The sequence below is a fragment of the Magnolia sinica genome, chromosome 19 (assembly GCF_029962835.1).
Source record: "Magnolia sinica isolate HGM2019 chromosome 19, MsV1, whole genome shotgun sequence".
NCBI lineage: Eukaryota > Viridiplantae > Streptophyta > Magnoliopsida > Magnoliales > Magnoliaceae > Magnolia > Magnolia sinica.
The window spans coordinates 29,007,671-29,033,001 of NC_080591.1; the positions used below are offsets into that span (position 1 = coordinate 29,007,671).

Here is a 25,331-nt window from a genome sequence, read left to right on the forward strand (position 1 = left end):
CAGATGCTTGTCAGCTACATTTGATTCCATGCCACTCACTGAAATGAAGAGTATGGTTCCATGAGCTCAAGGCAGGGAGTGGATCATGGATTATACGGTCCTTGGATGTGAGCAAAGTGAATCAATTGGTGTCGTGAGCTAAGATGGTGTTGGCAGATTCCTAGTGTGAGGAGTTCATGACCGAGGAGAAGACTCTGTGGACAAGAAATGATCAAAATATCCCTAAGCATGGGAGTAGAAGTTCCATTGTTGGGAAAGGTGGTGAAGCTAGGAATACAAGGAGAGCAGATGGCTAGACCTCTCATTTATTTGTTGATCAGATTTTGTCTCAATTGAGTTTGACTATTAAAATAATAAAAATGTTAGAGCTTTGCATATGCCATTTTCTACTTCAATTTAAAATGCTTTTGAATCTTATTTTTCCTCGAAAATTTTATTTGAAAAAAAAATGAAAATTTTTACTCCCACATTACTTTAATGATCAATGATTACTGTTTCTTATAATGCGGTTAACCTGAGATGATTTGATTGTGCTTAATTTTTTGGCCTTTTCTGTAAAATGAGAGTGGCAAACATAAATATCAATATTTAATGTATACAATTAGATAGGTCCCACTCACGTTGGGGGATCGGAGTTGCAACAAAGTCGGGTTCTTTATCTCATAGGGCCCACTGTGACCTTTACTTTCCATCCATTCTATTCATAAGGTCACAAAGACCTGGATGAAGGAAAAAAAACAAATATCATATTCATCCAAAATTTCTGTGACCTCCAAAAGGGTTTCAATGGCGGACGTTCCATCCTCCATTGCTTTTTACAGTGTGGTCAACTTGAAATTTGGATCTGTCTTATTTTTTGGCTCAAGCGTTACAACAAGCTCACCAAGTAGATTGACGGTTTGGATATAATTGAAAAATCATGATGGGACACATAGAACTAGTGATGTCAACACACCAGACACATTCATGGTTTGTGGTACACCAGCCAATCCGAATGCAGGAAGTAGATTAGGTCTTACCCCAACCTAGACCATATTTGCTCTAGGCAGAGGTTTTGTGGGGCCCATCATGATGTATGGGTTTTGTCCATGTCGTCCATTCAATTTTTTCAAATCATTGGGTTGGGAATATCAACTTGACTTGATCTGCAACTTGTGTGACTCCCAAGAAGTTTTCAATGGTGGGTGTTTAATCCACACTATGTGGTTCACTTGAGTCTTGGATCTATTATATGTTTACGTGCATACCTTAAAATGATTGAAAAAAAATGGATGGACATTGTGGATAAAACCCATACACCACAATGAATATAACTAGGCAGGGATAGGATGCAATCCGCTGATGTATGTGTATTATCCACCATGTCCATTGGTTTTATCATCCCATTTTAGGTCATGAGCCCAAAATGTCACCCTTTAATAAGGTCACACAGGCATGGTTGAATGGAAAACATAAATACTAATGTCACATGGACGTGGATAAAGGGAACACATAAATATCATCTTGATCCAAAACTTTTGTTATCCGAAGCAAAAAAGGATTTTTTTATTTTTTTTTTCAAATGGTGTGGGCCACTTAGTTCTAGGTATATTTCAATTCTGCGCTCATGTCTTAAAATGCTCTAGACAAATGGGTGAAGGAAGCTGATGAAACACACATTACGGGTGAGACCATAGAATTTACTCGGTAATCAATTCACACGTTGCAGGCACGATTTTAATGGAAGCGATTAGGGTACTATCCCGCTTGTCCGAGCAGGCTGGGGCTTTAAGGGGCCATCGGGATGTATGGTTTTATCCACACCATCCATCAATTTTTCTATATATACTTTTAGGATATGAACCAAAAAATGAGGCATATCCAAGGTTCAAGTGGACCACACCAGAGGAAGCAGACGTGCTAGTGACTCCCACAGTTGAAACCTTCGTAGGTCCCACGGTGATATTTTTGATCAAGCTGATTTTTTTATTTTTTATTTTTCCCTTAGTTGAGGTATGTGTAACCTTAACAATAGGTTGGATGGAAAATAAACATTAGGGTGAACACTAGTAAGTTTCAATAGCCACTGTTTATTACAGTGTGGTCTACCTGAGAGTTGTATCTACTTTATTTTTGGGACAATGCCTTAAAATAATCTGTAAAAAATAAAATAAAATAAACGATAGATAGTGTAGATATACATGCATAGATCAAGGTTGGCCCACAGTCAGGATCCAACGGACATCACTAGATCATGGGTCACAGCTAAGACGCTAATTGAAAAAGGCAATGAAATATAACATTCCTTGTTAAATAGACAGTATTTTGTAAATAAATTTTATCCTATTAAATTGCTGTGTTGATACCAGTACTGATGACATGGCCCAATTCAATTCCAGGGAACGGTAACTCCCTGTGCGCTGGAAACAGATGATCTGCACTCGAGCTACAAATATTGTAGGTGAGTACAACTCATCACTGCATTCCTGTTTTTTCTACTTCATCATCCCATCTCCTATCCACATGATGGAATTCCCACGTTCCAATCTTAGGGTATTATGGCCATTTATCCTCTTCCATGCAATCTTTCTCTCGTCCATCAACCCCTGCTCACCCTCGATCGGTACTTACATTGAAAAATGAGACAGATCGACTCGCATTGCTCGCATTCAAATATGGTATTACCAAAGATCCTCACCGACTCTTGAGCTCATGGAACCGTTCTCTTCATTTCTGCGAATGGGAGGGAGTCACCCGCAGTCGCCGCCATCATCAAAGGGTCACCATCTTGAACCTCAGTGGCCACAGCTTGTTGGGCCACTTATCACCTCACATTGGAAATCTCTCTTTCCTGAGAAGAATCGATCTCTCCACCATCAAATTCCAAGGCCAAATCCCTCAAGAAATAGACCGTCACTCCAGTTGCAGCATCTCAATCTGTCCGTAAATTCACTGCATGGAGAAATTCCATCCAATCTGAGCCACTGTTCAGAACTCGTAGCCATTAGCATCGATCGGAATCAGTTGGACGGAAAACTTCCCACTGAGCTTGGCTCTTTATCAAAGCTCATTTCTCTTAACGTCCGCATCAACAATCTCAGTGGAAGCATCCCACCTTCGTTGGGGAAACTTTCGTCTCTCACGACTCTTCATCTAAAATCTAACAATTTCGAAGGGCAAATTCCAAACCAGCTTGGTCAATTGGCAGGGATTATCACTTTTGGAATAGGTGAAAATCAGTTATCAGGTACGATTCCACCATCGGTGTATAATCTCTCATCCATCCAGGTGTTTAGCGTGGCAGTTAACCAACTACATGGAAGCATTCCCCCCCAACCTAGCCCTGTTGTTTCCACACCTGCGTCGGATTCTTGTAGATGGAAACCAATTCACTGGAACACTGCCAATTTCATTGTCCAATGCTTTAAGTCTCGAAGTTGTTGATTTTAGCTACAACAGTTTTAGTGGACATGTGACTTTGAATCTAGGAAGTCTTTCGCGTCTCTACCTTTTCAATATCGAGAAAAATCGGCTTGGAAACAGAGAAGGTGATGACCTGAGCTTCCTCACTTCACTGACCAACTGCACCAATTTAAAACGCATATCTGCTTCTGCTAATAATCTTTATGATGAATTGCCCAGCTCTATTGCTAATCTCTCGACACATCTAAACATGCTCTTTTTAGGAGGAAACAAGATATTTGGAGTCATTCCCAAGGGAATTGAGAATCTCATTAGCTTGTGTGCTCTGGATCTGTCAGTGAACTCCTTGAAGGGTATTCTTCCAGATGCTATTGGAAGCTTGACATGTTGCAAGTCTTGAAAATGTTTCAAAATAAACTTTCACGCCGAATCCCACCTTCAATTGGTAACATTACTCGATTGAGCTTTCTCAGCTTGGATGGAAATGATTTCCATGGAAGCATACCATCCAGTTTTGGAAATTGGGGGTTTATGGAAGAATTGTTCATTTCTCAAAATAAACTCAATCGTACCATACTCAAACAAGTCGGTGCAGCTCAAATCAACCTGTCTCGTAATTCATTCCCTGGGTCTCTCCTGCTGGAAGTTGATAACTTGGAAAATATTCGGCTAATAGACATCTCAGAGAACAAACTATCAGGTGAAATTCCAGACACGTTGGGAAATTGTCAGAGCATGGAGTACCTCAATATGCGTGGCAACTTGTTTCAAGGAACCATTCCGACATTGAAATCTTGTCAAGATCTTCACGGTTTGCTCGAGCATTGATTTTAATGGCAATGATTTCAAAGCTCTAGTGTTTGAGTACATGCCTAATGGTAGTATGGAGAAGTGGTTGCATCTAAATGTAGATGAACAACCTCAACAGAGGAGTTTGAATCTTACGCAAAGGCTAAATATAGCCATTGATGTTGCTTCGGCATTAGATTATCTTCATCATCATTCCCAAACACCGATCGTTCATCGTGACCTAAAACCAAGCAATGTTCTTCTTGATGATGATATGGTTGCCCACGTGGGTGACTTTGGTTTAACAAGGTTCCTCTCTGAAGCTGCAGAAGGTTTCTCCCAAAATCAAACCACCACATCTGGGATTAAAGGATCTACTGGGTATATTCCTCAAGGTAAGGATTTTAGTCCTTTATCTTTTTTTTTAATTTTTATTCATTTATCTTGCCAAATGATTGGTAATTTCCATATATTAATATTATGGTGAAGCTTGTTAAGAATGATGTACATGAAAACAATCAAATCAATGGATATTTCCACATTCATTACTGCATTCTTCATTTATAGGACTAAATACAATAATAACAGAATTAAACTCTTAATAGGGAAGAAAGCCAAAAGATGGAAGAATGTGACAGATGTGATTTTAATTTAGTAGTGATGAGCTGTTGATGAATTGAAAGGATGGATTTCTCTCTCGGGACCAAGTGGTCCCACTTGTCCCACTTACGATGAACAAAATAAAAGGAATACCTGTTGATCATCCATGACTAAAAAATAACTTTGAATGTTACAATTGATTTGAATGTTACAATTGAGATCATGCACTTTTGTGAATGGTTGTGATTCTCCCATCAAGCTGATTTAGTGGGCATCAACAATTCATGATAGACCTTCTTATCCAAGGGTAAATGATGATTAAATGTTGTCTAGATTGGCGCCACATTGATTCACACTATAATTAATAAGGTATGAAGAATAGTTACTAGATTATTTTTCTAGCTGTGATAAACTGTGTGAAAACAGAGGATTCTTGTTCTATTTATAGGATATTTTCTTAGGACTATTTGTTGGGACAAACCATACACTCATAATACAAAGATTGAAGAAATATGTTAGCCAAATTCCTTACTCTTGGATATTCTAATTTTTGGGAGAGGCGCAAATGTTAATTATATAAATAAAATATTCCTTTTTTCTCCCTCTGAATATCTAACAACTATTTTAATCTTTCTTTAAATAGATGCCTAACATTCAAATATGTGATATTTGTAAATTGTAGAGTATGGGATGGGCGGTAAGGCGTCCACATATGGAGATGTATACAGTTATGGGATCCTTCTACTTGAGATGGTTACCGGAAAGCGGCCAACTGATGACATGTTTAAGGACAATCAGAGCCTTCATCACTTTGCAAAGTCGACTTTTTCAGAACAAGTAATGGAGATTATAGATCCAAGACTTCAATTAGAAGATGCTGAAGCTATTCAAGACGGTGAAAATCATTACAATTTGAGAATTAGAATGCATGATTGCTTGGTTTCATTGGTCAGTGTTGGTTTATCATGTTCTGCAGAATCGCCAAAGGGACGAATGAAGATGAAAGACGTTGTCATCGAAATGCATGAAATAAGAGACTTATATATGGAGGTTGGGATTCACCGACAGAGACAAAATAGGCCCATTTGTTAGGTGAGGGTTCATCTTACCTCAGTAACTACTAAGATTAGTAGTTACATTGAAGAAGATTCCGAGTAAAATAGAACTATTTGATATTTTTCTTAAGAAGCTCTAGATATATATTGTTCTGGTGTTGATTCTAGGGGAAGTTGTTTTTTGTTTTTTTTTTTTTGTTTTTTTAAACCTTTCCTTTCTTTCTTTAATCTTGTTTTAAACAGACACTTTGTTGCAAATACAATTATTAGAATGGGTAAATAAAAGGGCCAAGGTGCTTCCCTGTCTATCATCATTAGTTACAAGGATTCCGATAGTTTAATTTAGTTACATGATTGCCACTTGTAGAAAATGAGTCTGTGTCCAAGAACAGCAGGATTCAAGGTGCATCTTGTTTTTTCACACTATTTTTGGGTGGGCTTTTTGATACATTGTGCAGTGTTGCCCAAAAGAGCATACAAGCTGTTTTGGGCCCAGCCCACTATTTGTGGGCTTTGAATCTTTGATTTGGACTAGCATGAGCTTTGCGCGCGCGCGCGCGCACACACACACACACACACACACTCATTTGGCCAAATCTAGGCTAAAATTCCTCGGATTAGTATATGGTTGGGCTTAGTCCAGAAACGCAGGTTACCAATGGGTTTGAACCCATAGCTCAATGGCATCCAAGTTGAGTTCATGAGCTCAAGTACTCTAACCCATCAATTAGAGAAGTAAATGGCCCAGCCTAAGTTGTCCAAGTTTAGACCATGAGCAACCCTAATTTGGTTTTAACAACCATTTGACTTTTAGTACATGGGGTTAAGCTCATCCCATAAACTGGCATGGCAGATGGGCCAAGCAGCTTGATTTAGGTGCTTTTGTAGCCTACATGAAGAGCAAGGCAGCCTGAATTTTTGGGTGACACAATATTCACAATTGGACCACTTGGCCTCTCATCTACGGAAAATTGTCTCTTCTTCACGTGGAAATATAACTTTTGCTCTTTTACTAAAAAGAGTATCTGACATAGGGAAGAGCATGAAGGGATAAAGAGAAACATCATCATCTTTCTCAAGTGAATAAGACCTTAAATCCACAAGACATTATGACTCTAGAATCTACAAGAGTTAAGAAAATTTGAAAATACTTTGGAATCGGTTACTCTTTCAACCAAGATTATAAATCTTTAAATAATAAAATGAAATTCTAATTAATAGTGCTAATTCAAATAAATTGAAACTTTTTCTAAAATAGTAAAATTTACCAAAAATAGAAGGTTTTAATCTAACTACACAAAATGATTCATGGCATGATGTGAAGCAAACTCTAAGAAGACGCCAAATACTAAAACACTTAAGAATAAAAAGTTACGTTTGACATAAAACTTACTAAAAATAGGAAGTTTTTCAAAAAATGGAAGACTTGAGTAGAAATGAGTTGTTTTTTCATGAATTAAATGGACGGACATTAGTTAGCCCCAAAATGAAATTTCAGTCGAATTTCCCGGAACTCATTTCAAATCAAAAGTTATTATTGATTTATGATTTGTGCTTTGAACGGCATTTTTCTTAATCTAAAATCATTTTCTCCAATCCGGATGTGCCTGAGGCCTAATTACGTCATGCCCCATGTAAGACCGGCCCCAAATCTAATGGATTACGTCCGCTTCCATTCAGACTTTTTTTTGGGTCCATCTAAGCAAGAAATAGGTCTGCATCTGCTCTACAACAATATCTCAGCAATGAATTTTACTAGTACTGCCATCCAAAAATACCTTACCATCTATGTTAGCACTTGGGCTCCAAATTGCAATTTTCTAAGTTGTATTCAAAATTGACACAATTTCACATTTAGGTTGCTTGCTCAAAACCAACACAAGAAAGCATTTGCCATTTCTCCTAGATTTAACTGAATGTTTGCAATTCAACATATATGTTCGTGCAAAAAAATGCAGCCTTCCGTTTGTAGGTGAACTTACAATCTTATTAGAAATTATTTTTGTATATATGGTAGAGAATGGACCGGGCGGTGGGGCAACAACACAACACAAGGAGATGTCTACAGTTACAGGATCCTTTGTTGGAGATCTTCTCCAGAAATTAGAGGCCCACCGATGACTCATTTAAAGATCATCTGACCCTAGGGTTTAGGGTCGGATGATGGAGATTTCAGATCAACGGTTGCTCCCAGAAGGAGAAACTATCGACACAGGAAGCAGGTTCCCAGGAGTGCTTGACAATCAAAACCAGTTTATTTTTATCGGTGGAATTGGTGGGACACGCAATTTGTGTCTGCTTCATTTTTGGGATTATGCCCTATAATAAGCTGTCAAAATAGATGGATGGTGTGGATGTACAATACATACATTTTGGTGAGCTCTACGGTCAGGTTCGCACTCACCTGGTTGGATCCCGGGTCCCAGCTAATCTTCCTCCTGTTGGCAACCCCGGATCCAGCCAGGTGGGTGTGACACTGACCATGGGGCCTACCTTGATGTATATCCATCCCATCCATCCACTTTAACAATTTATTTTAGGGCCTGTCCTAAAAATAAAGTAGATAAAAATACTCAGTTGAACATCACTGCAGAGAAAAGTGGTCATGGGACGCCTGTCATTAAAAACTTTCCCATGTTCACCATAATATTTATTTTCCATCCAACCTCTTGATAAAGTCATACAGACATGGACGAAAGGAAAACAAAAATAACAGCATGATCCAAAACTTTTATAGCCCTCAAATGGTGGGAGTTCAATCCAATTGTATGGCCCTGAGATTTGTATCCGATTTATTTTTGGGACTATGGCCTAAAGAAAAAAAGCTGTGAAAAAGAATGGACGGCGTGGATGTACAACGCATAAATCATGGTGAGCCCCACGGTCAGGGTCATACTCACGTGTCTGGATCCCGCCCGGACGCACCTAAACTGCTTCCCTCTGGCCCCGGTTCCCATCACAAAGAGCCCATGTGTCAAGCTATGGTTGTACATTGAGACTATAGAAGAGTCTAAATTCTCCACCGGGCTTCAATCACAGAGAGCTTATGTGTCATGCTATTGTTGGATAATAAGACCCTGGATTCTAAAAAAAAAATAAAAAATAAAAAAATTGAAACAAAGGTAGTGACAACCTCTTTGGTCAAGAACGTGGGAGACGGAAAATGCAAAAAGAGGAAGTGTGAGATCTGACTAAGAACTTATTTTTTCAGTGGTACTAGCTTTTTTCTCAGTAGACATGTGCTTCTTCTTCTTCTTCTTCTTCTTCTTTTTCTTCTTCTTCTCTCTCTCTCTCTCTCTCTCTCTCTCTCTTAAATTTATTTAATCTAAGTAGAACGTGTCACAGATACAATCTCAATATGGTTGGGCCAAAAGAAGGTGGATCATAAATTAACCGTAACTTTTGATCCGGGTATCGTTATGGGACAAACAACCTATTAATTTTTACTGAAATGGGCCATCGGAGGTGAACTAACCCACAAAATGGGTCGCATCTGTCCATATCGTCAGAAATGTATGCTTTCAATTAGAAATGAATTTTTAAGAAAAGTTATTATTTTTAATAATTCTGATTTTTTAATATTTTCTTATTTTAAGAGTTTTAGATATATTTTTTTTCCTTTTTTAGAATCAACTTGTATCATGCTAGAACTCTTCTAGCAAAAGTTTATTTAGAATTTTTATTTTTAAAAATTAGGTTTTAGAAGAGTTTTATTATAATTGAGATTTTTTTAGAGTTAGGATTTTGCTATTTTTGGTAATTACGAATTTTGATTTTTTTTTTTTCTATATTAATGATGTAACCGGGACATACATGTCAGACAATCAAGCAATTTATTATGAATTTCTATTTTTCATTTTTTCCTTGTGAATTCGAGGCATCTCTATGAGGAGTCCGAAGAAGTTTTGTGGATTCAGAATAATTATCTCCCTGAGGAAGACGGTGCTCAACCTCAACACGTCCTTCCCTGCGTCAGTTTGGTATCAGAGCGAAGACACCCCTCTAATTGATGGCAAATAACGAAGATATGGACCAAAATCCTGTGGACGATGATCCATGAATGCGTTATCTTTTCGAAAGAATGAAAGCTTTCCACCGGGAGAGTTAGTTGACTATGTAAGGGTAGCAAGCAATCCTCAACTGTATTGTGGATGCGCTAATTCCGCCCCGAGCTCAAGGCGATGCTCAATCGCCAATGGTCATTGTATGACATAACACCAATTTTCATAGAGTATCACCCAATTATGGTAATCGCAGGCTACCACTTTGATTGTGAAGAAGCTGTTATACATGCTAAAGGTAGAAATAGATTTATAGTAGTACAATATCTTTTAAAAAAGATACACTGTAAACCAAAAAGTCTGTAATGTGATCACCGATGTTATGAGTAGTGGGAATCTCATGTTAAAAATAATGGTAAAAAAGTTGCCACTAAAAACATAAAGACACCCATCTTCGTACACGATTGAACAGATCAAGGAGGTCAACAAAGCAGAGGTAACCGAATAATACACCGTCTCATTTTCAATTGGTAAAACTTATAAGGATCAAGTACTCTATAACATATTCGACATGGAAGCTTATCATATGTTACTTGGTCGAATATGGCAAAATAATATTGATGTTATGCATAGAGGTTGGGATAATATATTTATATTATTAAAGATAGTAAAAAGATTATCCTCGTCCCTATGAGAATGGAGAACCAACACAAAACTTCTAAAGTTGAAGAAGAGTCTTTTATACCCAAACATGATTATAAACAATCTGAGGATATGGGAGATGTAGATGCATTAATTGAAAAGGAAAATTATATGGAGCCTGTGAACATCCTAAAGGATTTGAAATCAATGTTACAAGAGTTTAAGGTGATTGTGCTCAATGAACTTCTTAATAAATTACCTCTCATACAAAATATATAAAACCACATTGATCTCGTCTTAGGGACACGTTTGCCTAATTACCCACATTATCAGAAGGAATGTGAGATCTTGAAGACAGAAGTGAAGGAACTGATCGACATTAGCCAAGTCAAGGAGAACATGAGTACATGTATTGTGTCAACTTAAGATCCTAATGCAAATTACAAGAGAAGGGCTAATAAATATCATCATCAAAAGTTATCTGAGAATCATGAGCCAAGTCCCTTGAGTAATTCGAGGACAACTTTTCCTTTTACGAGTGGAGGGGTCTAATGTAGAACGTGTCACAGATACATTCCGAACATGGTTGGGCCAAAAGAAGGTGGACCGTAAATTGACCGTAGCTTTTGATCCGGGTATCGTTACGGGGCGCACAACCTATCAATCTTTACTGAAATGGGCCATCCAAGGTGAATTAACCCACATAGTGAGTCACATCTGTCTGTTTCATCAGAACATGCACGCTTTCAGCTAGAAACAATTTTTTAAAGAAAGTTACTATTTTTAGTAATTCCAAATTTTTTAATATTTTCTTATTTTTAGAGTTTTAGATTTTCTTCTTTTTTAAAATCAACTTTTAATCATGCTAGGACACTTCTAGTAAAAGTTTATTTAGAATTTTTATTTTTAGAAATTAGGCTTTAAAAGAGTTTTATTAGAATTAGGATTTTTATTAGAGTTTGGATTTTACTATTTTTGGTAATTATGAATTTTATTTTATTTTCTATATTAATGGTTTAACAGGGACGTCACACGTCAGACAATCAATTAATTTATTACAAATTTCTAGAAATTATTCTATTTTTCTGTTTTTTTTTCCTCGTGGATCCAAGGCATCGCTCTGAGGAGTTTAAAGAAGTTATGTGGATTCGGAATAATTATATCCCCCAGGAAGACGGTGCTCAACCTCAACACGTCCTTCCCAGTGTCATTTTCACACTAGATGAAGATGGTAAGCAACTTAGAAAAGTCAATCTGGCCAACAGTCAACATCTAATGAGAAAATTCTTCTTGATTGGATCCTCACTACATGAAAAATGGAAAAAAAGGATTGATTTTGAGACAGTTGTGGACCGTCTCTAAAATTCATTGGTTTAAAGACGGTTTAGAGACGGCTTACGGCCGTCTCTAAAATTTTAGACGGCTCTTGACCATCCCTAATATTATCTTAAAATATTGAGCGTCTACAAATCATTTAAGACAGTCTTTGACCGTCTTATATGCAGTCATCTGAGACGGTCATTGGCTGTCTGCATTAGAGACTGTCATTGGCCGTCTTTTACTAATAATCTGAGACTGTCAAAAACCGTCTCTATTAGAGACGGTCCTCAGCCGTCTTATAGCCCTGTCAAAGATCGTCTCTATTAGAGACGGTCCTAAACCGTCTAATGCTCAGGTTAAAAATTAAGAAGCTCAAAAAAATTATGAATTTCGAAAAAAAAAAATAGTTGAGAAGCTTAGAAAAATAATTAACAATGTTTAAGAAAAATTTAAATTTTGAAAAAAAAGAAAACTGTGATTTTATAAAAATCTAGATTTTGAAAAATAAAATTTAAGAAAATTAAAAAGTTATGTAACAAAAGTGAGATTTTAAAAATGATATTTTGAAAAAGAAAATTTAAAAAATTAAACAAAATTGTGAAAAAATTGACAAATTGTAAAAAAATATATATTCTAAAAAAGAAAACTAGATTTTGTATTTTGACAAGAAAATTAAAAAGTTATATAACAAAAGTGAGATTTAAAAAATGATATTTTGAAAAAGAAAATTTAAAAAATTAAACAAAATTGTGAAAAAAATTGACAAATTGTAAAAAAATATATTTTTTAAAAAAGAAAACTAAATTTTGTATTTTGACCAGAAAAATTGAAAAATTAGATAACAAAAGTGAGATTTTGATGATGTGTTGCATATCCTTGTCGCCCCTATGTTTCTCCAACCCAATTTTGGGCTGGGTAATAATGTAAAAATGTTTTAATTTTTAAAAATTTTTGTTAGTAAAAATGTGTGTATACATATATATATATATATATATATATATATATATATATATATATATATATATATATATATAGTTTTTATATCATATGAATGGAAATTTTTTTTATATATAATTAAAACTATGTTTAAGAAAAATTTTGAGAACAAAATAATGCTTTTGAAGAAAAAAATCGGCATTTTGAAATTTTTGAGAAAAAAAATTAAAATATGAGAAATTTTTTGAGATTTTGAAAATAAAAATTCAAAATTTGTATTTTAAATATTTTTGAAATATTTTATAATAAAAATGATATTTAGTTAAAAGAGTTAATGAAAATACATTTTGAAAAAAAATGTTAAATTTATTTGTGAAAAATAAAATTGCTAAATTATTAGGCACATCCACTAATTGAATCTTTAATCTTTTTTGAACAATCTAATCAGTTCAAATTGAAGAGTAAATAACTTCGGATGTTTTAATCAAATTTCACTGAAACTGTTGTTCAATGTTGTATGCCCAATATCTTTCTCATATGTATCCTGATTGAGGCGAGTAACTAGTCAAATTGAGAGTATTGATCAGTAAAATAGAGTGAATGGACCAGACATATAAAATGGGCCAAATATTCTAGTTAAAATTGTGACCCAACTTACTGACCTCGTGAGAACCTAAGAATTGATGTTAGTAAGTTTTGTAGGCCCCATCATGATGTGTGTCGAACATCAACACCATGGATTTGATGTGTCCCTTTTAGGTTATGAGATATCTCAAAAATCATCAGTAAACGAAAATCAAGTGGGCCATACCATTTAAAACTATGTGAAGACATCCTAAAAAATATAAAAGCACTTGGTGGGGCCCACATAAGTTTTAGATGCGATTGAAACTTGGTCTGACCCCTCATCCAAGTGGGACACACATAATGAGTATGTTGGATATGTGAATCACATTTAGGCAGGCCCAATATATGATTATGAATGTTTTAAGGAAACCTTTCTCCACTACATTTAAGTGAGTTACTCGTTACCTTTACCAGAGTAAACTCTGTGGGGTTCACCGTTATTTATTTATTTTATCCACTCTATGCATCCATGTTAACAGATAATTTGAGGTCTCAAGAACAAAAAGGAAGCATATCCAAAGCTCAAGTGGACCACACCATAGGAAATAGTGTGATTGAACCTCTACCATTTAAAATTTCTTGGAGGCCATAGAAGTTTTGGATCAAGCTGATGTTTGTGTTTTCTATTCATTTATATATTTTTGATATCATGAACTACCTTTAACTGTTTTTCGACAATCTGATCAGTCCGGACATGAAGAGTAAATAACTTCAGATGTTTAAATCAAAATTCACTCAAATTGTTGATCAATCTTGTTTGCCCAATATCTTTCTCATATGTAGCATGATCGAGGTGAGTAACTAGTCAAATTGAGGGTAATGATCAGTAAAATAGAGTGAATGGACCAAACATGTAAAATGGGCCCATCATGATGTGTGTCGAACATCAACACCGTGCATTTGATGTCTCCCCTTTAGCATATGAGATATCTCAAAAATCATCCATATACGAAACTTAGGTGTTAATTACCATCTAAGACTATGTGAAGACATTAAAAAAATATAAACAGTACAATATTGGATGTCATACCATTTTGGGGCCATAAAAGTTTTGGATCAAGCTGATTTTTGTTTTTTCCCTTCATCTGGCCCTGTATGACCTAATCAACATATTGGATGTTAAATAAACAGTACAGTAAGCCTTAGGAGGATTTTAATGATGGATATCCAATTACTATTGATTTCATGTGGTGTGGTGCACCTAAGATTTCTGTGGTGGGGTCCACTACAGATTTTTATCTACCTCAATTTTGGCTCATGACGTAAAATGATATCTCAAAATGGGTGGACGGTGTGGATATAAAAAATACATCATAGTGGGGCCCACAAAACTTGGTGGATGTTGGTCGGTGCTCTATGAGTCCCACCATGTTGTATGTGTTTCATCCATGCCGTCCATCCACTTTCACAAATCATATTAGGGCTTGATGCCAAAAATGAGAGGGATGTAAATCTCAGGTGGACCACACCACATGAAAACAATAGTGATTGGATATCCACCATTAAAACCTTCCTAATGCCCACTATACTTTTTTTTTGACATCCAATCTGTTGATTAGGTCATATAAGCCCAAATGAAGGGAAAAAAATATCAGATTGATCCAAAACTTTATATGGCCACCTGTTGAGGGTTGAATATTACATATTAGACCCAATTATTACTTGTTTTTATGAACATAATACTGTTTAATGCCCTATTTAATCGTGTTTGTGATGCAAGGTGTATTCACAAGCGTAGGACTGAAAAGGATGCTTAAAGTATGTATTTAATAATCTGATGACACCAAAGGTAAGGGACAGACCCCAGGGGACCAAGATCGAAGGATTTACAGGTCAGATATCTTAGGAAAATCAAGTCGTTCACGTTAAAGAGGCATGAAAGTCATCTAGTACATAAGATCATAAGGTTCCCACCATCCGTTTGGCTCGAAACTTTATATATGGTCTAAGGACCATAAATTAACCGTACACGTCAAAATTCATCCCTTGGATCAGTGTATAAGTGACCCGATGGGCAAGATCAGATAATAACCATTAAGATAGCATCTTAGACATCCTTGGACGATCAGGACCCAAACTGAACCGATGGAAAGAGCACGAAAAATGGTGGATATTCACCAAATTTCACTTCTTTTGGACGGTGTAGTAAGGAGGAACGAACGACAAACTATTCTAAAAGGGAGAGTGGCAAATTTGTAAATAAATAATATTTCATATGCATGCACGTAAAGGATAACAGAGGGTTGCTTCAACGGTGGATAGTGCCTCATCACAGGTGGATAGTGTGGCCCACATAGAGTTCAGATCTAATTCATACTTTGACCCATGGGCTTACACATTACTTGTATCATTGCGACTGCACTGTCGCCGCGGTTCCGATGTCGCGTCTCGCTCGCCAAGGCGATACCCAGGCCAAGAGATGTGGCTCGCGTTCAGTTCGAGGGAAACGCCGCGCGTTACGAATTTCGAGGGAATCTCTACAACATGTCACATCCATCAAGTCAAGTACATTACCTATACCCCATGCCACCTCACCCTATCCTAAGTAAAAATGACCACTCCCTCTTTTCCCATAAGTCAAGCTCTCTCTTTCCCTACCCATCACTCTTTTACTAAAATTCAAATAAGCCCATACCATCCATATCCTTTTCTTACAACACCCATTCCACCCACCCATTTTCATCTCATCACTCTCTCTCTCCATCTCATTCCATTCCAAGCTTCCATGAGAGGAAATCTCTAAGGAGAGAAAAATGCAAGAAAGGGCCCATTTTCTTAACCCCTCATCCAACCATCCAACCCTTCAAAATTCATCTCACTCCCTTAAAGAAGGAGCTTAGGAGCCAATGAGTCCAAGGAGTTAAAGAATGAGGCCATAGGTGGGTGATCGTCCATTAATTTTAATTTTCAAGGGCCCACTTGTTGTGGGACCCATTTGATGATGTGTTGTATCCATGAGGGGCCCTTAGTGGCGAGGTCCTTCTATCACCGTCTCTCTCTCTCTATCTATCTGTTCTAATGTAGTGGGCCCCACTAATTTGTATTTTGTTAGCACCATCCATCATAGGCGATGTGACTCCACCATGCAATGCACACCCAGGTCCATAGCTCAATTGGCAAACTGAGTAGAGATATCTCGTTTCAACACCTGAGCTCTTGGCATCGATCTCAAGTGGGGGTGTCTAACATGGAGTGTGTACTAATGTCACCAAGCTGGTGAATGTGGACCCACCACATGATGCATGTGTTGCATCAAACAGTCCATGCATGTGAGGCCCACCATCAGTTGTCTGTCCAGCGTCCAGAGACGCTGGACGTGAACTGGAAACAAAAACATTAGCTTGATTCTAAACTTTTCGGTGGGCCACTCTTGTGGGCCCTACCTTGATGTATGTATATAATCCACGCTGTCTATCCTATTTCTCCACCCGTTTTAGGCGTTGAGCTGAAGAATGGAGCCAATCTGAAACTCTGGTAGGCCACACCATCTAAACATCACTTTTAATAGTGAGGACTTTATAGGGCCCACTGCGAAATTTTTATGTGTCAAACCTACCAACTTCAGACTTGTTAGACCTGTCTTGAGCTAAGGAGCCCAGCCAACGGACTAGATTCCCTTGATGTGGGCCCCACCTATAAAAATCTTCAAAAAAAAATTAAACAAAAAAAACATTAAACAGCAGACGCTGTTGCTATCAGCGTCCACTAGTTGGGTGTATGCAAATTCAGTGGGCCCCACCTCAGGCCCCACCATGATGGTTGTTTCACATCAACACCGTACATTTGATGGGTCCTATTTAATTAGCGGGTCACCCCAAAAATCAACAGTACAAGGAACTCAGGTGGCCCACACTACAAGGAGCAGCTAGGGGTTTAACGTATATCATTGAAAGCCCTTTCTACGTCCTTGAAGTTTTGGATGAATATGAAATTTGTTTTTCTTCTTTATTCAGGTCTTTGTTATGTTATGAACAGATGGGTTGGAAAATAAATGTTATGGTGGGCCCCACGTGGGACCCACATGCTGGAAACGGACTGGATGGTGTACCTCACACCTGCTATATAGCTGGTGAATTGACGTCACCAAATTCCGTGGTCCCCATGATGCATGTATTATACCACACCGTCCAATGCATGGACTAGACAGTGGTACCACCTGATACTTGAGTGGTATCCTAACTGTCCACTGATCTGGACGTGGTTGGCTGGTGCTATGTAGCTGCTGTAGTTGCATGTGGGGACCTCATTGGTGTATGGATTTTGTATCCACACCGTTCATTCATTTTGGATGGTGGACCCATCGTTGATTGACGTTAGCATTGTCTATGGGCTACCATGATGTCTGTGTTAATCCACGCCATCCATTCCTTTGGCAGGTCCTGAGGGATGGGACCCACCTTGATTTATTTATTATAGTCCACACCATCCAGATTATGATAGACGGTGCTGGACAATGTTTGGATGTGCTGGACGTGTTTGGACGGTGCTGTCCAATATTTGGACAGTGTTGTCCAATGTTTAGACAATGCTGATTTACATAAACAATGTTTGGGCGGTGCTAATCATCATTAGAGTGTCATGTGCCCATAGAATGATAGTGTACAGTGATACACATGTTACACATGTAACCATTGAAATGATTTTGATGCGGTCCAAGTCCACTTGAGGCCCCTTGGTGCGGCCCATCATTATATATATTTTGAGGCCCATTGTGATATGTATTAGGCCCATGTACATGGCCCACCTGTTGTATATTTGAGGCCCATGTGATGAGGCCCACCTGCTGCGTATTGAAGCCCATGGGCATGGCCCATTGCGATGTATTCGAGGCCCATGAGATGTGGCCCGCTTTGATGAACATGAGGCCCAAGTATGAGGCCCACTTGATATGTATATAGGTCCACATGAGGAGGCCCACTGTGATGTGTTCGTGACCTTTGGCAAGGCCCGACGTGATGTATATGCTGCCTGTATTTGAGGCCCAGGCGCAGGGCCTTGAATACCTGTTGTATATTCAAGGTCCGATGTGATGTATGTAATGATGTTTATATGGGGGCACTCCTTGGGAGCAACGTTGGTTAAAGGTCTACATTTTATGGACAATGATGGTTAAATGTCCACACTGTGACCTTTCCTTACACTTGGTTAGGCCCATTCTCATCATTCTCTAGTGGGTTAACCCAAACGAATGGGCCCCATTGATATTGCTTGGTCCATCATCGGTCGTCCATTTATGGACCCCGCCTTGCGCCAAGATCGATTCCAATTTGTCGAGGCCAATTATATAGGTCGATTATCGATTCTGATTTGTCGTGGCCGATTGCCGATTATCGATCGAGGTCGATCATCGATTCTGATTTGTCGTGGCTGTTTGTCAATTATTGATCGAAGCCGATTACGATTCTGATTTGTCGTGGCAGATTGTCGATTATCAATCGAGGTCGATTATTAATTCTGATTTGTCGTGGTCTATTGCCGATTATCGATCGAGGTCGATCACTAATTCTAATTTGTCGTGGCCGTTTTTTATTATCGATCGAAGCCGATTACTGATTCTGATTTGTCGTAGCCGATTGTCGATTATCAATCGAGGTCAATTATCGATTTTGATTTGTCGTGGCCGATTGCCGATTAACAATCGAGGTCGATTATCGATTCTGATTTGTCGTGGCTGATTGCCGATTATCGATCGATTCGATTGTCGTGGCTGATTGCCGATTCTGATTATTGATTGACCCGATTGTCGTGATCGATTGCGATTCTGATTTACATGACAATTGTCGATTCTGATTTACATGACCGATTATCGATCGATTGATTGCTGATTCCGATTTACTTGACCGATTGCCATGATCGATTGTCGATTCCGATTGTTATGATCGATTTGTCAATTCTGATTATCGATCGATCCCGATTGTCGAGGCAGAGTATCGAGACCGATTCCAAGTGTCAAGGCCGATTTCAATTATCGGGGCCGATTGTCGAAACCTATATGATGCATATGCGACTCATAGTTGAGGCCCATTGTGATGTATTTGAGGGCCAGGTGGTGTAGCCATTATGATGTATGTTAGGCCCATGCGAAAGGCTCATCGTGATGTGTTAAGCTCTTGAGTGAAGCCCATGGTATTGTATATATTTGGCCCTTGTATGAGGCCATGGGTCCACTATATGTTAGGCTCTATGTGGGCCATTACTTGGGGGCAATGTCGGCTAAATGTCCACATTATTGAGGTCGATTGTCGATGCCGGTTATTGATACCAATTATGAGTATGTGACAGCATAGCATCATGATACATGCTCATACGCATCATCTGCATGTTTGTTATGAGATGTGGTTGACCATTGCATATGTCATTGAGCATGTTGTTATGAGACTCCCTGATAGGCGGAGGTTATCTCACATGAGTGCACAGTATGCGCAGGATTGATGCATGACTAGATTGTATGACTCATGCATCTTGCATTATGTGCCCTAGCGACATCAGGGCCGTAGCCTCCACAAGCATATCGTGGATGGCCAGATGGACACCGAAAATGTTTGGTTCTAGCATACGGGTGCTATAGATGTCTTTGGGTGAAAATCCATAAACCTCTGTGCACAGGAGACGCCCAACGTCCAGACCGAGTGGATATAGATGAGCGCATGTGGGCCGTATACTAGTAGGTCGCGTCTATCACTGTGTCCTGGTCAGTTGGGAGGGGGTGTGACCTTATCCGCCTGAGTGAGGGGGTAATGTCTAGGTTGAGTTTGACTAGCTTGAGGAATGGGTCTGTTATCGACGAGCCGTGCCCGATATTAGCAGGCGGATAGTGAGGTCTCTTCCACTTACCCAGTTGTGCACTCGGATAGGGGCGACAAGCTGGCGTAGAGTGTAATAGACCCCGGTGATGATCCCAGAGATGAACCGTACTGATATGTGGACTTATTGAGTAGGAGTTGCATACTCATTCATTCATTCATTCACTATCCACTCGGGCTGGTGGTGTGCAACTATTTATTATGTCTGACTTCGCAATGGCTAGGATTTCAGTTAGAGTCCGCGACTAACCTGAGATCAAGAGTTTACCACATTGAGTCTGACTATCCAAATTTAGGTATGGGATTGGTTTGGATAGAAGTCTCTTGTGCTGGACCCCATAGCTTGTGATACTACGTACTATCATCCTGACTTCACACTCTAGCATGATCATTCCATTCACACCGCATATTGCATTACATCTACGGCATACGACATCTTGGGTTACTATGCTTCTGCATTTATATGGTCTAGATATGGCTGACGTATTTGTTAACACATAAGGAATTATATACCTCATTGCATTCTCGGCATTTGATATTTGGCTCTTTATGACTCCTCATTTGCATAACTGTTATATATTGCGTATTCTGATATTGATTGGCTCATGGACTTGTTCGTATTTCCGCTTATCTGTTATCGTATGATATATGATCTTGTGAGTATTTCTGTTTACTCTGATAATTCCTGCTCTTGTCAGTATTTCTGCTTATTCAGATAATTCATGATCTTGCTAGTATTCCGATATTGTACGATTTATGGATTACCGGTATTTTCAGTTTGTATGATAATGGCATTGTATTGAATACTTGACACTTACCTTGTGCACACACTTACACCACCCTCTAAGCTTTCTATAAGCTTATGCACGATAGATGCGTGCATATGATGATAGGTTGCAGTAGTGTTGAGCTTGGAGCGTGTAGCAGTCCTCTGGAGCTTGATTTTTTTTATTTATGTATTTTCCTTTCAGTATTGTATTCAAATGTTTATATTAGTGGATATGTGATGATGATGTTGTCTTTGCAAATTGGGTATACTTGTGATTATGCTTATTACGAGTTAAATGTAAAAAAAATAAATCCTCCTTGTAGGATCCCAGGATCAGAATCTAGCGTATGAACGTTAAGAGCCGAGAATGGGGTACTACGGAGGCTGTCAGCACCAGATTTTGTAAATAAATAATATTTCATATGCATGCACGTAAAGGATAACAGAGGGTTGCTTCAACGGTGGATAGTGCCTCATCACAGGTGGATAGTGTGGCCCACATAGAGTTCAGATCTAATTCATACTTTGACCCATGGGCTTACACATTACTGAGAAAATGATGAATGGAGTAGATCCCCGAGAATATCATCAGAAGTGGGCCCCACCTATTTTTTGAAGAAATCATCCAAACAGTTCCCTTCTGGCGAAAAACGTCAGTGACAGACGTGCTTACTACTGGGTTTTGACAGTGGGCCCCACCCATCATCACTTTTCATGATCTGGACCGTCTAATGTGTCCCATGGGGCAGCAACAACCATGCCTAGGTGGCAGAATTGCACAAGATCACGAAGATTGGTTTTCAGCCCTTCAAATGCAATTCAGACGACAGTCTAAAAAACTCAATGCGCCGTGTCCAAACAAAACCAAAACCATCCATATTCGATTGAAATTTTGACATGCATTCAATGGACGGACTGGATTTCTAAGCTAGCATTGACCAGGGGCCCCACAGCTGATGCAAATCGGATTTTTTGTCAAATCGGTTGAAATTTCGACACTCATTCAATGGGCCACCCTTCCATTAGAAACCCGCGCGCCCTTTTCTCCCGCTCGTAGCAAACCTCCCCGTGAAAACCCATCTCTCAATCTCTCTGTCTCCATCTCTCTCTCGCACTCAGCCTCTCCATCTCCCTCGCCCTCTCTCGATCTCCCTCAGGCGCTCAGCCTCTGTCTCTGTCTCTGTTTTTTTGTCTGTATGTCTCTCTCTCTCTCTCTCTCTCTCTCTCTCTCTCTCTCTCTCCCCTCAGAGCTCGGGAACCCTATTTTCGACGTGGACTCGTGATCGGGGCTCCAACTCAAATAAGAACTCGTTCTCTCCCTTAAAGCTCGAAAGGTAAAGTTCCTAACCCATTTTGAAGGTGGTCCCTAATCCCACTTCGAATTTGGGGATTATGGTACCCTAATCACATTTCGAATTTGGGGGTTTTGAAATTGGGGATTTTGTACACCTGACCTGGTGGATATCGAATCACTATTGTTTTTCTATGGTATGGTCCACCTGAGATTTATATTCCTCTCATTTATATTCCTATGGTATAGCACATGTAGAGAAGGGCATTACTCGAAAATCTCTGGTGGAGTTGTTACTGCTACTGTTACTGTTACTGCTCAAACTTCAAGCGTAGGCGATCAAGAACATGAGATTTACAGTGGATCGAATTGAATTGTGCTGGTATTGGTAATGTGTTGCAAAAAAAATTGTATGGTGTTCAAATGATAATTTGAACCCTGACTACAACTAACTATTTTCAATATTAACAATGCTTTCAGTACAAACCTCTTGTTTTCATTGATGGGTTGTCTCGATTTCTATTATTTAGTTAAATTTTGATGATGGATTTTTCATTTATTTCCTTATCTGAAATGGGTTCTCTTTAATTTTCTCTTTTAACCTTTTTTTTTGGTCTTTTTTATTTGATATTTTCTTTTCTAAATATTTTTTATTTGGATTTTTATTCTAATTTTGGTTTTTTATTGTGAGATTTTTTATCTAGGTTTTCTTCTTTAATATATATATTTATGTAGGAAAAATAGTGATAGAATCTTAGGCTCTGCTTGACTCTTCTGCTGTACACATATCATAGTTTTATGACAATCCAAACTGTCCAAATAGCTGACCCAATTGTGATGTATTTGGAATTTTGAATTTGCCACCATATTTGGCAGTGATTAATATGTGGTATTTTTTTTTAAAATTATTATTTTCAACAAGGTTTCTAGTCCAACTAGTTGAACCATTATTCATTTTCCACCTAGTGAGTTACTTCCAACTGAGCATGTTTGTGCGACATCCAACCTTCTAATAGGTTGGGTCCACCATGAGGATAGTCTTGCATAAAAATCAGTCCCATCTACTCATTAGGTGGGTCAGACTAGCAATAATGTTTATTCATTAATAAATAACAAAATATAATTATTTATTTATTTTCAGGGATATAAGCCACAATAATTTTGTTAATTGGCTCCCACCACAGGTGGGGAATTTGTCAAGTCTGCAACAACTTTAAGTTCTATTTATTTTTATTTTAAAAAAATTTATTAAAGTATTCTTCTTTAGAAATACCATATGATGTGTTTGGAATTATGAATTTGCCACCCAATTTGTTAGTGGTTAACATGGGATAGTTTTATTTATTTATCTATTTTAGAAGGTTTTAAGTTCAAAACTTGTTGGACCATAAGTTATTATCCATCCCTTGAATTATTGCCAACCTATCATGTTTGTGATGATACCAACCCTTCTAATTGGTTGGCTTCGCCATGAGGATACCCTTGTACAAGAATCAGCCCCAACCTCTTATTAGGTGGGCTATACCATTACAACAATGTTTGATTATTGATGAATATCAGAGTATAATTATTTATTTCTTTTCAGGGATATAAGCTTCAATATTTTCATTAGTTCGCTCCCACCTCAACTGGGGAATTTAGAAAGTCTGCAACAATTGTAAGTTTTTTTTTTTCAAATCTAATAAGTTATTCTTCTTCAAAAGTGCCATAGGCTTTATTATTTATTTATTTTAATAACTTAACTTTTAAAAAAATGCCATAGGTTGTGTCTGGAATTTCGAATTTGCCACCGAATTTGGCAGTAATTAATATGTGCTGGTTTTATATTTTATATTTTTCTTTTTGAGAAGGTTTTAAGTTCAGCCACTTGTACCATATGTTACTATCCACCCAATGAAATACTTGCAACCTATATATTTGCATGACATCCAACCTTCTAATAGGTTGGCTCCATCATGAGGATAGACCTGTACAAAAATCAGTCCATACACTTATTAGGTAGGACAGACCATAATAACAATGGTGAGCTATTGATAAATAACTAAATATAATTAGTCATTTATTTTCAGGAATATAAGCTACAATAACTTCAATAATTCACTCCCACTTGAACTGGGGAAGTTGGCGAGTCTGCGACTACTGTAAGTTCTATTTTTCTTTCTTTATTCTATTTAATTATTCTTCTTAAGAATGCCATTTGAAGTGTTTGGAATTTCAAATTTTTCATGAAGTTTGGTGGTGATCAATATGTTATAGTTTTATTTATTTATTTATTCATTTATTTTCTCTAAGAAGGTTTCAAGTCCAATCAATTGGACCATAATTCATTGTCCACTAAGCTACTTTCAACCTATCATGTTCATGTAACATCCAATCCTTCCAATAGGTTGGCTTGACCCTGAAAATAGCCTTGTGCAAAAATCAGCCCATCCACTCATTAGGTGGGCCTATCATATGAAAGAAATTAGTTAACCTTATTAAGGTTCTCTAATAGTACCAAGGCATGCTTTGTGTAGAAAGACTTCACCTCTGATCTTCATCAGGAGGTCCTGGAGACGGACAAAATCCTTATCCAACTGGTTTTCGTTGCCCAAGCGGGCCAGCCCATCTGCTACTCTATTAGCTTCCTTCATGACATGCTGAAAAGAGATGTTTGGGATGAACAGTTTTGATGTTTCCAGGTAGCAGTTCAAGGTTAGTCGTGAATTCCAAAGGCAATGCTCTTTTATTAATATGCTACCTAGTACTCATAAACAGGCGTATTATGGATGTAGACATTGTTTTCATTAATAGGCCACCTAGTACTCATAAACATTCATTGCAAGCATTTTCTATCGATGTGCATGACGACCATACTGTTAAGATCAATCCTCTTATTTCCATTTACAGAAACTAGTGGATGAAAAATTCACAGAAAGACAAATAGCATCAATGGCCACAGATTGTAACCTGGATTTAAACAAGGTTCGAGGTGCCGTCAATAATACTAACAAAATCCTCCAGGTCAGATTGTTGATTGGACCTGATTTTATTTAAATGATCTTGATAATCCATTTTATTTAAATAAGCAGACCCAAATGTGGGTCGGAGCTATCT

At 38.0% G+C, this 25,331-nt stretch overlaps 1 protein-coding gene across 1 annotated transcript; it reads left to right on the forward strand.

Moving 5' to 3' along the window:
- Positions 1–4,270: 4,270 nt before the first annotated feature.
- LOC131234576 (receptor kinase-like protein Xa21) lies at positions 4,271–24,878 on the forward strand. Its single transcript, XM_058231510.1, has 5 exons — positions 4,271–4,586; positions 5,474–5,813; positions 23,821–23,892; positions 24,305–24,376; positions 24,779–24,878. The coding sequence occupies exons 1-5, from the start codon at positions 4,271–4,273 to the stop codon at positions 24,876–24,878; spliced, it is 900 nt and encodes a 299-aa protein (XP_058087493.1).
- The last annotated feature ends 453 nt before the right edge of the window (positions 24,879–25,331 follow it).